This window comes from Leucoraja erinacea, chromosome 19 (assembly GCF_028641065.1).
Source record: "Leucoraja erinacea ecotype New England chromosome 19, Leri_hhj_1, whole genome shotgun sequence".
NCBI lineage: Eukaryota > Metazoa > Chordata > Chondrichthyes > Rajiformes > Rajidae > Leucoraja > Leucoraja erinaceus.
In genome coordinates, this window is record NC_073395.1 from 32,418,964 (window position 1) to 32,432,544 (window position 13,581).

General features: G+C 40.4%; 1 protein-coding gene across 1 annotated transcript in view; it reads left to right on the plus strand.

The window, feature by feature from the left end:
- Positions 1-13,581, plus strand: part of ppfia2 (PTPRF interacting protein alpha 2) — a 281,508-nt gene that overhangs the window by 199,143 nt on the left and 68,784 nt on the right. The window contains 3 exon segments of the mRNA XM_055650768.1: positions 2,459-2,593; positions 7,707-7,790; positions 10,875-11,006. Of these exon segments, the coding sequence (XP_055506743.1) occupies positions 2,459-2,593; positions 7,707-7,790; positions 10,875-11,006 (351 nt within the window).

Below are 13,581 nucleotides of genomic sequence, written 5' to 3' on the forward strand. Positions count from 1 at the left end.
AAATTAAACTCAAGTTGGCACATTGGTATTGGCACAGCAAAAGTCAATGATAATAACTTGAATTGTTCACAGATATGCTGGCAGTTCCATGTCGAGCCTCTGGCATTAATTGTCATATCAGTATAGTAGTTCAGTACTCCCATGTGCAAGTAGATGTCTGGAACATCGACACAGCTTCTTGATGATGATTCCCCAATTGTATTTTACCATGGCACCTCGTCATGGCCTTCATCAGTGAACATGCACGGATTGCCAGAATGTATTCTGGGAAATCTTCCTGCTGTTTGTGCTCCAGGTTTAATTTAGACGTCTATTCTAATGAATGGAGGAAACAGCTGTGAGGTAAAATGTATTACATGAACATATACTTATTTAATTTAATCAATGAAAGTGATTATAATTGTTTTAAGTTTCTTTTATTTCTTAATTTTTTCTCATGACAGGACATTATCACTTTGAAACGATCATTAGGAATAACGCAAGAGGAACAACTTATTTATGTCGATACAATAAAGTTCTGATAGCCGGACAGGTGTTGCTGGATTTTATAGAATACTGGATGTTACTCTAAAACCACAGCACACCTTTAATTCACCTTCTTTTGGATGCTTCACGGTAGCAAAATAAATGTTCCTACAAATTTAAAGGGAGCCTGGGAAATAATGCCTCAGTTATTTTGAAAGGGGCAGGGCTCCACTAAGTTTAAAGACAGCATGGAAACAGGGCCCTGTAAATTAATGGGAGTGTAGATAACAAGAACAAAACTATAATATTTCAGATCTGCTTCAAGACTCAGGCTTTAAGAAATTTAACAGGATCCTGACATTATGTGGTAATAGGAGCCCAGTAAATTTAAGAGCCACGAGCGACAAGGCTTGTGTGTTCAAAGGGAGAGTGGAACACAGTGCTCTGGTGTGATAAAGGGAGCATGGACAACATGTCCCCAGTATATTTATGGGAAGCATTGGGATTTTGGTCCCTGGTTTACTTGCAGGGAGTCCAGGTATGGAGTCCAAGTGAGTTTAAAGGGAATGTGTGAATTTCACTCGACACCCAAGCAGTTTAAAGGGAGCACATGAAGTTGGGTATTAATGTATTTAAGGAAGTCCAGGTATGGGAGCCCCGTGTGTGTTTAAAGGGAGTGTGGGGAGCAAGGCTCAGGTGGATTTAGAGAGCATGAAAAGCGGGGCAGTTTAGAGGAAGCACAAGAACCAGATGGGAAGCTAGATGCCAACCCACTGAGATTCCCAAACAATGGGATAGTGGATTTTCAAAGTTTTACTGTATTTATTCAAGCAGAATGCTAAAACAACTGATTTTTGTTCATGAAAGAGATGAAACTTTTTTTCAAATAAACATACGGAAAATAAAGTTATGGGGGATTAGAGTTGAGTTACTCTCATGAAGAACTGACCCAGTTCACAGTGGGACAAGGTGAGGATAAGAATATAAGAGACAAGGGCCTTTGAGCTTGCCTTGTAATTGGAATCTTGGTGATCCTCTAACTTACATTCATGTGGAATCTAGTGGTAATGTAGAACCTTCCTGGATTTCCACGTCATTTACCCTGGGAAATCTGCTCTCAGATACTGTGTTGTTAGTCCTGACACAAGAACTCCAAGCTCAATTCTTTCAATGTGATTTCATATCCATAATGAAGAAAAGTAAGAATATGACTGGTCACATTGTTTCATTGTTTGGATTTGCTTTAAACTTTTTAATGATGCAAATACATATTAAAAGTTTTATGTATTTATTAACTTACCAGTTCTTTTTAATTTTTTCAATTGTTGATTTATTTTTAAATAGTTTTTTAAAAGTGATGACCATCAGAGAGATGCTGATACATTAGAAACCATGATAATTTTGATAACTAGCAAGCTGGAAACAGGCTTTTCCCATCTATCAAAATTCCAGAGAAACTTTGTGGGTGGCATTTATTCTGGCTTGTCCATGTCGATCAGTTATGCTGTTTTAGTTCCCCCGCTGTTACTCGGACCCTTGTTATTCAGCTCCAAAATCACCTTAGCCAGCAAATTTGCCCATGTGGAGCCACACCACATAAGTTCAAATTTATAGCAGAGCATAACAGTATGAATACACTGCAAGGCCAGCTCACCAACATACAGGCCTTTGAGAGCATTATTGTTTTTTTTATGACAAGCCAGAAATGTTGGCCGTTATCCCAGCCATGTTAAAGGGAGTTAAATTTTAAGATTTTTGAATAAGTATATAACACAAATATTTAATATAATCTTTCATTGTTGATGGTAATGGACACCACCTTAAAATCTATAATAAATCACAGGATTAAAATATTTGAAAATAATATTTATATTCTGCTGAATAAATGTATACGATGTGTTTAATTTTAGTTTATTGGAAACCGCAGACAGAAACTTTTTCACTGATGATCATTCAAATGAATGTTTTGCATCTCTATTACATGGGAATTTAGCTCGAAGAGAAAAATAGACAGTTACAGGAACGTTTGGAACTTGCTGAACAGAAGCTACAGCAAACAATGAAGCGAGCAGAAACATTGCCAGAATTAGAAGCCGAACTTGCCCAGCGAATTACAGCCCTAACAAAGGTAAATATATTGATATGAATGTATTTATCTTATATTGCAAAATGTAAAATCCATCTTACTAAGTACACTACCACCTCAAATATACCTGCAACTACTGGATAAGGTATCACTGAAGCTTTTAACTGAGAATATAAAACATAGTTTTCCATTGACTACAGAAAGAGAACTGTCATATATAAAAGTTGGCTGTCCACTGACTATATTTCCATTTACATTGTCGAAAGGTACGTCAAGGGAGTGGGGGGGTATGCATTTTAAATAATTCACTCTTCTCCAAAATAGTTAAATTATCCCGATCCACCTACATGCTTTTCTGTTGATATAAAATTCAGGCTTGGCTGTTAGACATGGATTCCATTACTCAGACATTGAATGGAACCTGGTCAAGTGTACTAAAAGAGCAAAACACAAATGATGAATTGACATTTTGTTTTCAGTACTGCAATTAACACAGAAAATACTGGAAGCCATGTCTTCTTTAATAACCATCAAATAAAAGTAAAGGTGGCTTATTGGAAAGTTATCTTTATAGCCACAGTGCTACTTGAGTAAAGACCTGAATTCTGGAGGAGGATTGCCCTTGACATCAAGGCAGCATTTGAGCTATTGTTGCATCAGACCTGGTAAAGGTCCCCTTGGCCCAAACATCTTCAGTTGTTTTACCAATAACTTTCTTTACCATCTATGTTATGAGGATGTTGCCAGGATTTAAGGGCTGAGCTATAGGGATAGGTTGTGCAGGCTAGAACTGTATTCCTATGACCGCAGGAGGCTGAAGGGCGCTCTTATTCGGGTGTATAACATCATGAGGTGAATAGATAGGGTGAATGCACATTCACCCAGAGGAGGGGAATACAAAACAAGAGGGCATATGTTTAAAGTGAGAGGGGTAAGATTTGATAGGAACTTGAGGGGCATTCTTTTCACTCAGGGGTTGGTGGGTATGTGGACAAACTGCCATAGGAGATAATTGAGGCAGATACTATTGAGGCAGATACTATAACATTTAAAAGACACTTGAACAGATACATGCCGTTGCAGGAAGGTTTAGAGGGATATGGGACAAACAAGTGGGTCTAGCTTAGGTGGAGCATCTTGGTCAGCTTGGACTGTTTGGCTAAATCTCTCTATGAGGTCCGACGCCAGGTATGGCAATGACCATACCAACACTTGCAATAGGGTGAACGCGTATATATTTTATTTACATTGGTAAGACAGACCAGGATGGCATGGGGACACTGTCCCCTGCCGTCAGGGTGCATGTGCGATGGCGATCACAGCCTTGTCTCAGCAACTTAGCCTGATCTTCGAAGGAGGAAGCATGGCAATCTTAATCTTCTCACTGTCGTTCACCCTTAGCTTGACAGGAGGCGCTGGCAGTCTCAGATTATCCTGGCAGCTCAGCTTTGTGCTTGAAGAGGCAGTGCTGCCTGTCTGTGTATTATCCTGGCAACTCAGTCTTTTCCTCAGTGAGCGGCCTTTCTCTCTGCCTCTCTCTCTCTACCTCTCTCTCTCTGCCTCTCTCTCTCTGCCTCCCTCTCCCTCTCCCTCTCCCTCTCCCTCTCCCTCTCCCTCTCCCTTCCCTCTCCCTCCCTCTCCCCCTCCCCCTCCCCCTCCCCCTCCCTCTCTATGTCTATAATTTTAAGGAAGTACATTGCCTGTAACATCTTTCTTTTTCCTAATGTGAATGTAAAATTGTCTGGTTTGATCGATATAATTTGCAGTTTTATTTGCATCCTTTTGATGTTCTTAGTATCTCTACTTGTCGCTAGTTATTTTTACTGTTTTGTGTTATGTGATTTATCTTCCCCTTGTCCATGACTTCTATTTTTGCAACTAGAGCTCGTGTTACCTTGGTACATAAAATGGTTCTGTCTCAAAATTCATCTGTTGCATTATCCATGAGCATATTTCCCATTCACCACAGGCACTCTCTATTTTATTATATAGAAGTGATGAGAATGTCCCAAAAATCTACATAAGCATCCAAGTACCAGCTTTATGAGAACACAATGATTACCTTAAAAATCATACATATCAAATGTTTGGTTTCATGCCTATCAGGCATTCTTGCAGTACAAGACACTGGGCCCTGTTATCGTTTTTAAGTGGTGATTTTCCAATTCAGCAGTTGGAACAAAATCTAATTTTTACTTTTAGGTACATGCAATGAATAAAAGGATGATCCAAGTTATAAGATTACAACGCAAATTAAGACAGGAATCCAATTGGAGTTTTTCTCACGACCATTGTAACTTTGCTGTTGCCCTACTCCATGATTTTTTTCCAGGTTTTAGAATTCCCAGGTTTCCCATTCAAGCCTCAACGCAATGAACGGGCACATGTTGTCAATGCAGTTAAGAGGAGATTTGCATGGGTAGAGATAAGTTGAACTGAAGCTCTGACTTTCTATTCAAATACTATATTACCTTGTATTACATAGAAGTTAACTTGGGAGATATCCTGCTTAATAATTATTCTTCAACAGATATGATCCAACAAACTGACAATTGATCAATTGGTTGCCTTGTTTCCTTCAACTGAAATCTAAGTAATCAACTGATAAGTGCTTTTAGGGCTACGATAATGTGAAAACATATGTATAAATACAAGCTCTATAGTTATAAAATTGTAAAAAGTTGGTGAAGGAAAATGCCTCCTTTCTAGTTTTATAAGTGATCTGTAAAATGGCCTCCTTCTGTGCTGTAACTTATCAATGACTATGTTCTGATTTTTTAATTTGTCCCTCCTCTTGCCCCCCGAGTTGTCAGTCTAGCTTAAGCTCTTCTATCTCATATAATGGCTATCCATATGTTTTGGAAGCAAAACTGCAAGAAATGATCACTACGTTTAGGATAGTAGTACCATTGATACACATGTAGAGTATTTTTTTTCCACGATTTATCATTGGGCAGTTTTGTGCTTCTGGATTTTTGTTTGTTACTAGACCAAGTGCAGACCCATTGGATCTGTTCCTCCAATGTGCGGATGTAGGGGGGGCAGGGCAGGGGGGGCGGCATGTGGCGTCACACACACCAACTGCAACCCCGCACACACGCTAACTACTCCACTTTATATTATATTAATATTATTAATTTGCTCCTTTTACCCCACAACCGCCCTATCCACTGACGCATAGCCCCCAACTCGCAGGCGCGTCTAGAGGGGGAGGGGGGTAGAGAGTGAGGGCTGTGTGAGAATGGGGAGAGAGAGAGAGAGAGAGAGAGGGGGTGGAGGGGAGGAGGAGAGAGTGGGGGGGGGGGGGGGAATGGTGGGGGAGGAGGGGAGAGGCAGATGAGGGGAGATGGGGAGAGTGGGAGGAGAGGGGGGGGGGAGAGGGGGGGGGGCGGCAAGGGAGAGAGAGAAGGGGATGAGGATGGGGGGAGGGGAGGGGAGGAGAGCAGGAGAGGGGGGTGAAGGGGAGACAGGGGTAGGGGTAAGGGGGTGATAGACGGGGAGGGGGGGGAAGGGTGGGAGGAGAGGGGGTAGAGAGACGTGGGGGAAGGGGAGGGGGGGAGAAGGGGAGAGGGGTAGGGAAGAGGGGGAGGTGAGAGGGGAGATAGGAGAGAAGTTGGGAGGGGAGGGGAGGGGGGGGAGAGGGGGAGAGGGAGAGGGGGGGGGGAGAGGGGATGGGGAGAGGGGAGGGAGAGAGGAGAGGGGGAGAGAGAGTAGAGGGGGGAGAGAGAGAGAAAAAGGGGAGGGAGGAAGGGATGGGGGTGGAAGGGAGAGGGGGAGAGATCTGTCCCATTGTGATATCGTATGCGAATGAGATCCATTGTGATTGTACATCTGTGAGATGGCACTGAGATTCATGCAGCAGTTTGATTTAATTTTTTTTGATGTTTTGTGAACAATTTTATTCAAAATCTGGGGAAATAATTGACCTTGTAAATCCAGCATGTTGTTATATTTGGCTGAATTGATCACTCATAAAATACCTTTAACTGTATAACAAAGTACTGCTGGTACTTGGGTGTTATAGGCTGCACAGTCCAGTAGCAATGTTACAAAATTTTGAGATTTAAAAAATAAAGTCTGCAATTTATCCCATCAGATAAAGCATAAAAATAAGTTTAATTTGACACCTAATTCACTTTCACATCTTCATATTAGGATCAAGGACAGTCAAAAGCCCATAACCTTCTTAAAAATTAAGAGAACTGAATGAAATTTTCAGTTATTATGGATTAAAGCATTCTGAGCCAAATATGAAACAATCTTACTTGGATGACCTGAAATTAAAGCATATAATTAGTTAGTTACCCAATTGTAGCTAATTACAAAATTCAATTACTAGATCTAAGCATCTATCCATTTCTTAAGAAAAAGTAAACATTTTTAAATAGCCTAAATGTTCAAATACCATTCACACAATAATTCACAATATACCATGATTTTTAAATCTCATGGTCATGAATTTATAGGCCAAATGGAAGGAATTTAGTGTTTAATTCACGTAAATTAATGGGCATTTTAATCATCTTGCGAGTGGGTTTTTGTGGAACGCGCTGGTTTGGAACGTTGCGGTTGTAGTGTAGTTAATCCTCATATCGGCAGGAAAAATACTGCCGGTTCGTATATTTACATAATGACATTTTCGCAACGTAAAATTTTGATTAAAGGCCTCCTTAGATGCAAGTTTATATATAAAATAAACGGCTTTCCTTTACCTATCCCGTACATGAAATCCGTACCCGTTGTTGGCGTTGACGGCTTTAGAAGATTATTTTTAATTTACTCATGTTCGTAAAATATTCAGTGCATTTTAAAAGAAACGTAATAAAACGGCAGTCAAAGCGATTATTCTTTAGCAGCTAAACAGCCTGACCCAAATCGATTTGATTAAGCTGGAGAAACAAGGCATTTTAAACCCGCCCCCCTCTCAAAGGCGCCAAAGTCGCGCACATGGGCAGCGACAGATCTGCAGCGCCACTGAAGGTAAGTTTTGTAACATACCTACCTCCAGCTGCTTGCTTAATTCTGGACAACCATGAGTATGGAACATGTAGGCTTGAGCTTGGCTTAATTATTCTTGGTTTAGGAATATACATGACAGATATTTCAACGTAATACAATAACAGAGTTCTGGTCAGCTCTTTCAATTGTATTTTAGGCTGAAGAGAGGCATGGCAGCATAGAAGAACGTTTGAGACATTTAGAAACTCAGCTTGAAGAAAAGAATCAGGAACTGCAAAGGGTAAGTCATATCTGCTACGATAAATCCATATCCTGCTGTTTCAGTTCCTTATGTTGTTAAATGTATTATTACTTGTTAAAGTAGATGGTCATGATGCAGCACATCATTTGATCAGCCGAGAAGGTTGTTGGCTGCAATCGTCCCCCATCGACGAACTGTACACTGTAAGGGCCAGGAAGGGAGCGGGTAAGATCATCTCTGACTCCTCTCACCCTGGCCACAAACTTTTTGAAGCACTTCCCTCTGGAAGACAACTCCGGACTCTCAAAGCCGCACAGCCAGATATAAAAACAGCTTTTTTCCACAAACAGTAGCTCTACTCAATAAACAAAAGTCTGTAGCCTTCTTGTGCTCTGGTATTTTATTTAATTCTTCACATGTTTAAACTATAATGTTTTATTTTTAATTGTCTACTGTATATCGTGTTGTTACTTGTGAGCAAAGCACCAAGGCAAATTCCTTGTATGTGCACATACTTGGTAATAAAATGTATTCATTCATTCATTCATATAGATGCTGGCGTCTGCATTGTTTGTGTTGGGAGGTTTGGAACTTTAGTCCCTTGATTCCATTTTCAATCAAGTTAATGACTATTCTGAAAATTACATTACCTTTACATGACCAGTGTGACTCTATTAAGCCTCTTTGGAGGCAAAGGAAAGGTAGGAGGGAATAGTAACAATCATCCCTCCCACGCTTCCTGCATCTGGGTTTAGCAGTAAGCAAGAGTTCAATTCCACAAGATATGGTTGGTATGCCAGAAGCATGCTTCCACTTTACTGATTTTTGTGTGTTATCACAATTTATCAGATGGTGAGCAATAAATCTCCCTCAAGACAAACAGGTTGGCATTTCAATAATGTCATTCTCTCAACTAAAAATAATTTCAGCATTGTGTTTGGAATTTATATTCAGATAAGAAGAGAAGAAGTGAAAGAAGCGTGGCTCCAACATCAACTACATCTACTACCGACATCTACAACAAACCCACTGACTCCCAAAGCTATCTTGACTACACTTCTTCCCACCAAGCTTCCTGTAAATCCCCTATCCCCTATTCCCAATTCCTCTGACTGCGCCGCATCTGCACCCAGGATGAAGTGTTCCATACCAGGGCTTCGGAGATGTCCTCATTCTTTAGGAAACGGGGGTTCCCCTCTTCCATTATAAATGAGGCTCTCACGAGGGTCTCCTTGATATCCCACAGCTCCGCTCTTACTCTCCCTCTCCCCATTCGTAACAAGGACACAGTCCCCCTTGTCTTTACCTTCCACCCCATCAGCCATCGCATTCAGCATACAATCCTCGACTCCATCCAAGGACCCAAACATAGTTTCCAGGTGAGGCAGAGGTTCACATGCACCTCCTCCAACCTCATCCACTGTATCCACTATTCCAGGTGTCACTTCTCGACATCGGCGAGACCAAGTGCAGGCTCGGCAATTGTTTCACTGAACTCCTCTGCTCAGTCCATCTTAATCAACCTGATCTCCCGGTGGCTTAGCACTCAACTCCCCCTCCTTTTCCCAATCCGGCCTTTCTGTCCTGGGCCTCCTCCATTGCCAATGTGTGGCCCAGCGCAAATTAGATGAACAGCACTTAATATTTCGCTTGGGTAGTTTACAGCATGTTGTGTCTACCTTCGATTTAAATCAGCATAGGCTGTTCTTTTTAACACACCATTCCCTCTTCTCTTCTTTTCACCCTAATATCATTCATAATAGAAATGCAGAGCTTATTCAGTAATACTCTAGAGATGTTCCAGCAAAATGAGAATGGCACAGTGATGCTTTCCAAGTTGCATCATAATAACCCATATATTTTAAATGCTTTACCTCCTAATCCAAGCAGGTTTACCAAGCTGCTGCTTGGATTATGAGGTATTGAATTGAATTGAATTGAATAAATTTTATTAGCCAAGTATGTATACATACAATAAATTTGCCTTGGTGCTTTGCTCGTAAGTACCAACACGATATACAGTAGACTATTAAAACTAAAACATTATAATTTACATATATGAAGAATGAAATAAAATACCAGAGCAAAAGGAGGCTACAGACTTTTGGCTGTTGAGTAGACATTACCTACATATTAGCTACAGGGTGAAGTTGAACAGACTTGGATTGTTTACTCAGGAACGCCGGTTGTAGGGAAATCTGATAGAAGTATATAGAATAATGGAGTCATAGACAGGTAGATTTTCAGAATCTTTTTCCCAAGAAGGAAAAATCAAATACTAGAGTACATAGTTTTAAGGTGGTAGTGCAAAGTACAAGGATATGTGGGGGCAAGTCTTTTGTTCAGAGGATGGTGAGTACCTGGAACACACTGCTGGGGTAGTAGTAGAGCAGATACAATTGTGCCATTTAAGAGCTTTTGGATACGCATATGGATATAGAGGGATATGGATTATTTGCAGGCATATAAGAGTTGGTCTTGCAATCATGTTTGGCACAAACATTGTTGGCTGAAGGGCCTGTTCTTGTGATCTACTGTTCCTTCACCAGCACCAGCGGAAAAGCAGTTGGAAATGGTGAGAGAATGCTGGCTAGATGAATCCACAGTCTTTGATTGACTAAGAAACCCAGGGGCTTTTCCTCCAGTGAAAAGCACAGACTCTAATCCTAAAAAGGGCAACATTTGAAGGAAGGAATATCATTTAGGTTAGTGAACAAAAAGCAAAACTGTCCATAGAGCCGATTGACAATCTTTCCCCCTCATTATTTTTGTTTTTCTTCCTATAGACTTCATTATTACTGAGGTTATACCAAAGGGCTTGCGGTTGCATGGGGATGGGGTCTGTCTTCAAATAAGTACACCCATAAAGACGGATGAAATTAAAGGAAAATAAACCAAATGAGCAAAAAATACTTTGCAAATGAAAATTAGCTTGAGAAAAGTAGGAACAATAAGGAATGAAGTTAGTTCCTTAACCAAAATGTTGAATGTTAAGTAAGAGATAAAGTGGATTTGTTCACAGTTCATTGTTATGTGTCCTTTATGTTGAGCTTGAAAAGTAAATCTCTTGATTCTTGTCTTTAGCAACAAAATGGAAATATTTTAAAATTTCAAATGTTTTAGGCTCGACAAAGAGAGAAAATGAACGAAGAGCACAATAAGCGACTGTCAGACACGGTGGATAGATTGTTGACAGAGTCGAATGAGCGACTTCAGCTACATCTAAAGGAAAGAATGGCCGCATTAGAGGATAAGGTAAAATGTTACATCTTTATTCAAAGTAACTATCATTTTATTTTGTGACAATCAAATCGTAGAATTGTACAGCACGGAAGTAGGCCCATTAACCCATAACATTCATGCAGATCTACACCTACACTCCACGCTGTTCCATCAACACCACGCTGCCCCTGCAAGGCTGCCAGCATAATCAAGAATGTCTCACTCCGGTCACTTCCTCTTCTCTCTTCAATCAGGCAAGAGGTACAGAAGTTTGAAAACGCACACCTCCAGATTCGGGGACAGTTTCTTCCCAGCTGCTGTAAGGCAACTGAACCATCGTATCACTAACACCTACCTCATTGGAGACCAAACTATCTTGAATCAGACTTTACTGGACTTTACCTTGCACTAAACGTTATACCCTTTAGCCTGTATCTGTACACAGTGGACTGCTTGATTATAATCATGTAGTCTTTTCGCTGACTGGATAGAGCGCAACAAATAGCTTTTCACTGTACCTCGATACACGTGACAATAATAAACTAAACTAAACTAAATACTATATTATTATCCCACTACATTAATTCAGTTTGCCAGTACATGGTCCCTATCCTTTTGCATTTAAGTGCCTGGCTAAATGTCTCTTAAGCATGGGAATTGTATCTGACACCACCATCTTTTCTGGCTGTGAATTCCAGTATCAATCCTATGATGTCACAAAAAAACTTTAAAAGCTCCAATCCACTTTAAAACTCCTTCCTCTTATTTTAGGCCTGAGCCCTCATGTTTTTGATATTATGATTCTAATTATTCTATGCTTCTTATAAATTACATACTTCTATCGGGTGACCACTCAGCCATCTTTGCTCCAGGGAAAACCAATCCAACCTATCCAATCTCTCCCCATAAAGGAAGGTAGTGGAAGCAGATTCAAAAGTAAACTTCAAGAGTCATTTCGATAGGCACTTGAACACGTGGGGAATGGAGGTATGTCGATCATGTGCAGGCAGATGGGCTTAGTTTAAGTTGACATCATGTATGGCACAGGCATCATGAGCTGAAGCTCCTGTTCCTACTGTGCTATTCTGTGTTCTATAATTAAAGTCTTACATGCAAGATAACATCGTGGTGAATCTCCTCTGCACTCTTTCCAATGTAACTACATCCATCCTTTAGTGTGATGCTCAGAACTGCATGCAGTTCTCCAAGTATGATCTAACCAGTATTTTGTGAATTTGCAATATAACCTCACAACTTTTATGTTATTCTTTAAATTATTTTTTGATGCGAGCAAACCCAGCACTAATTGCCAATTTGTAATTGTTCTTGAAAAAATAGTGGTGGGCAGTCTTCTGCTGCAATTCTTCTGATGAGCAAACTCTCACAGCTATTGTGTGAGGAGTTTTAGTATTTTGAGCCAGTGAAAGATTTGTGATGTATATGTGTGGAGGGATTTGTGTTTAGCCAGCAAACTGAATCTGATTTTTTCATGCGGGACCCATTCATTCTCTGAATTACAGCTGATTGGGACAGCATTAAAGAAAATCTTGTACAGCAGAGTTTCTTGAACAAATCAGGTTATTAAGGCCTTGACTGGCTACAGTCAACGATCATATGGTGCAGAACCGTGGAATTGTAGATGTTCGTTTATAGAATGTATAAAAATATATATTGATCCTAGTTTGCAGTCAGATTGCTTATCCTGACTCCACTGCTTCGTTGTTCAGTTGATATGCAGTTGTGCACTTGGTGGTTGGCTAAATGCAGAATGCCACGCATACCTGTAAGCATAGTCGGCATGGATGAGTTGGGCTGAAGGGCCTGTTTCCATGCTGTATAATTTTATAACTAACTCTATAACTACAATAGCTAAATGACTGCTTAAGGAATTGTTAAGTACAGTGCAAATACAATGATTAAATTACTGCACTAAAACCCAGGGCCGTAAGTTCAAATTGCACATGGCAACTGCAGCTTTAAGTTCCATTAATAATCTGGAATTAAAACAAAAACAGGTATTTTCAAAAATGATGACCACAAAATTATCAGATTCTCATAAAAAGCCCAAGTAGGGGTTAATGGTGAAGAAATCTGCCATCTTTACCTAATCTGGTCTGTTTCAGACTCTAAATCACAGAAATCTGACTGGTTTAGTTGAGACTATTTTAGTGAAAGTAATTTTAGGACCATAGAGATGGGCATACCACTGATGGTCACATCCTGAAAAGTGAATAAATAGAAAAACATTCGTCCAAAGCTTCTCTATCCTGCTACCGTGAATGGCATTGGATAGTAAATAGCTTACAGGAAGAGGAAGATCCAAGTCCATGGAGGAGTCCAGCATATAAATGGAATTACTCGCAGCAAATTGATCCAGAAGTACCATGTTGTTGATTTATCCTGGCTTCCTCCCGAGCTCTGCATCAACTGTTACCAAGTGACACTTATAGGCCTGTCCCACTTAGACGACTCTTTAGGCGACTGCCAGGGACTAGTTTTAATAGAATTCACCTACGACACATGATGCCAACCAATGATAGCACCTACGACACCCTACGTCAACCTACGACAGCAAAAATTTCGCCACTGTTGAAAATTTTGCGGCAGT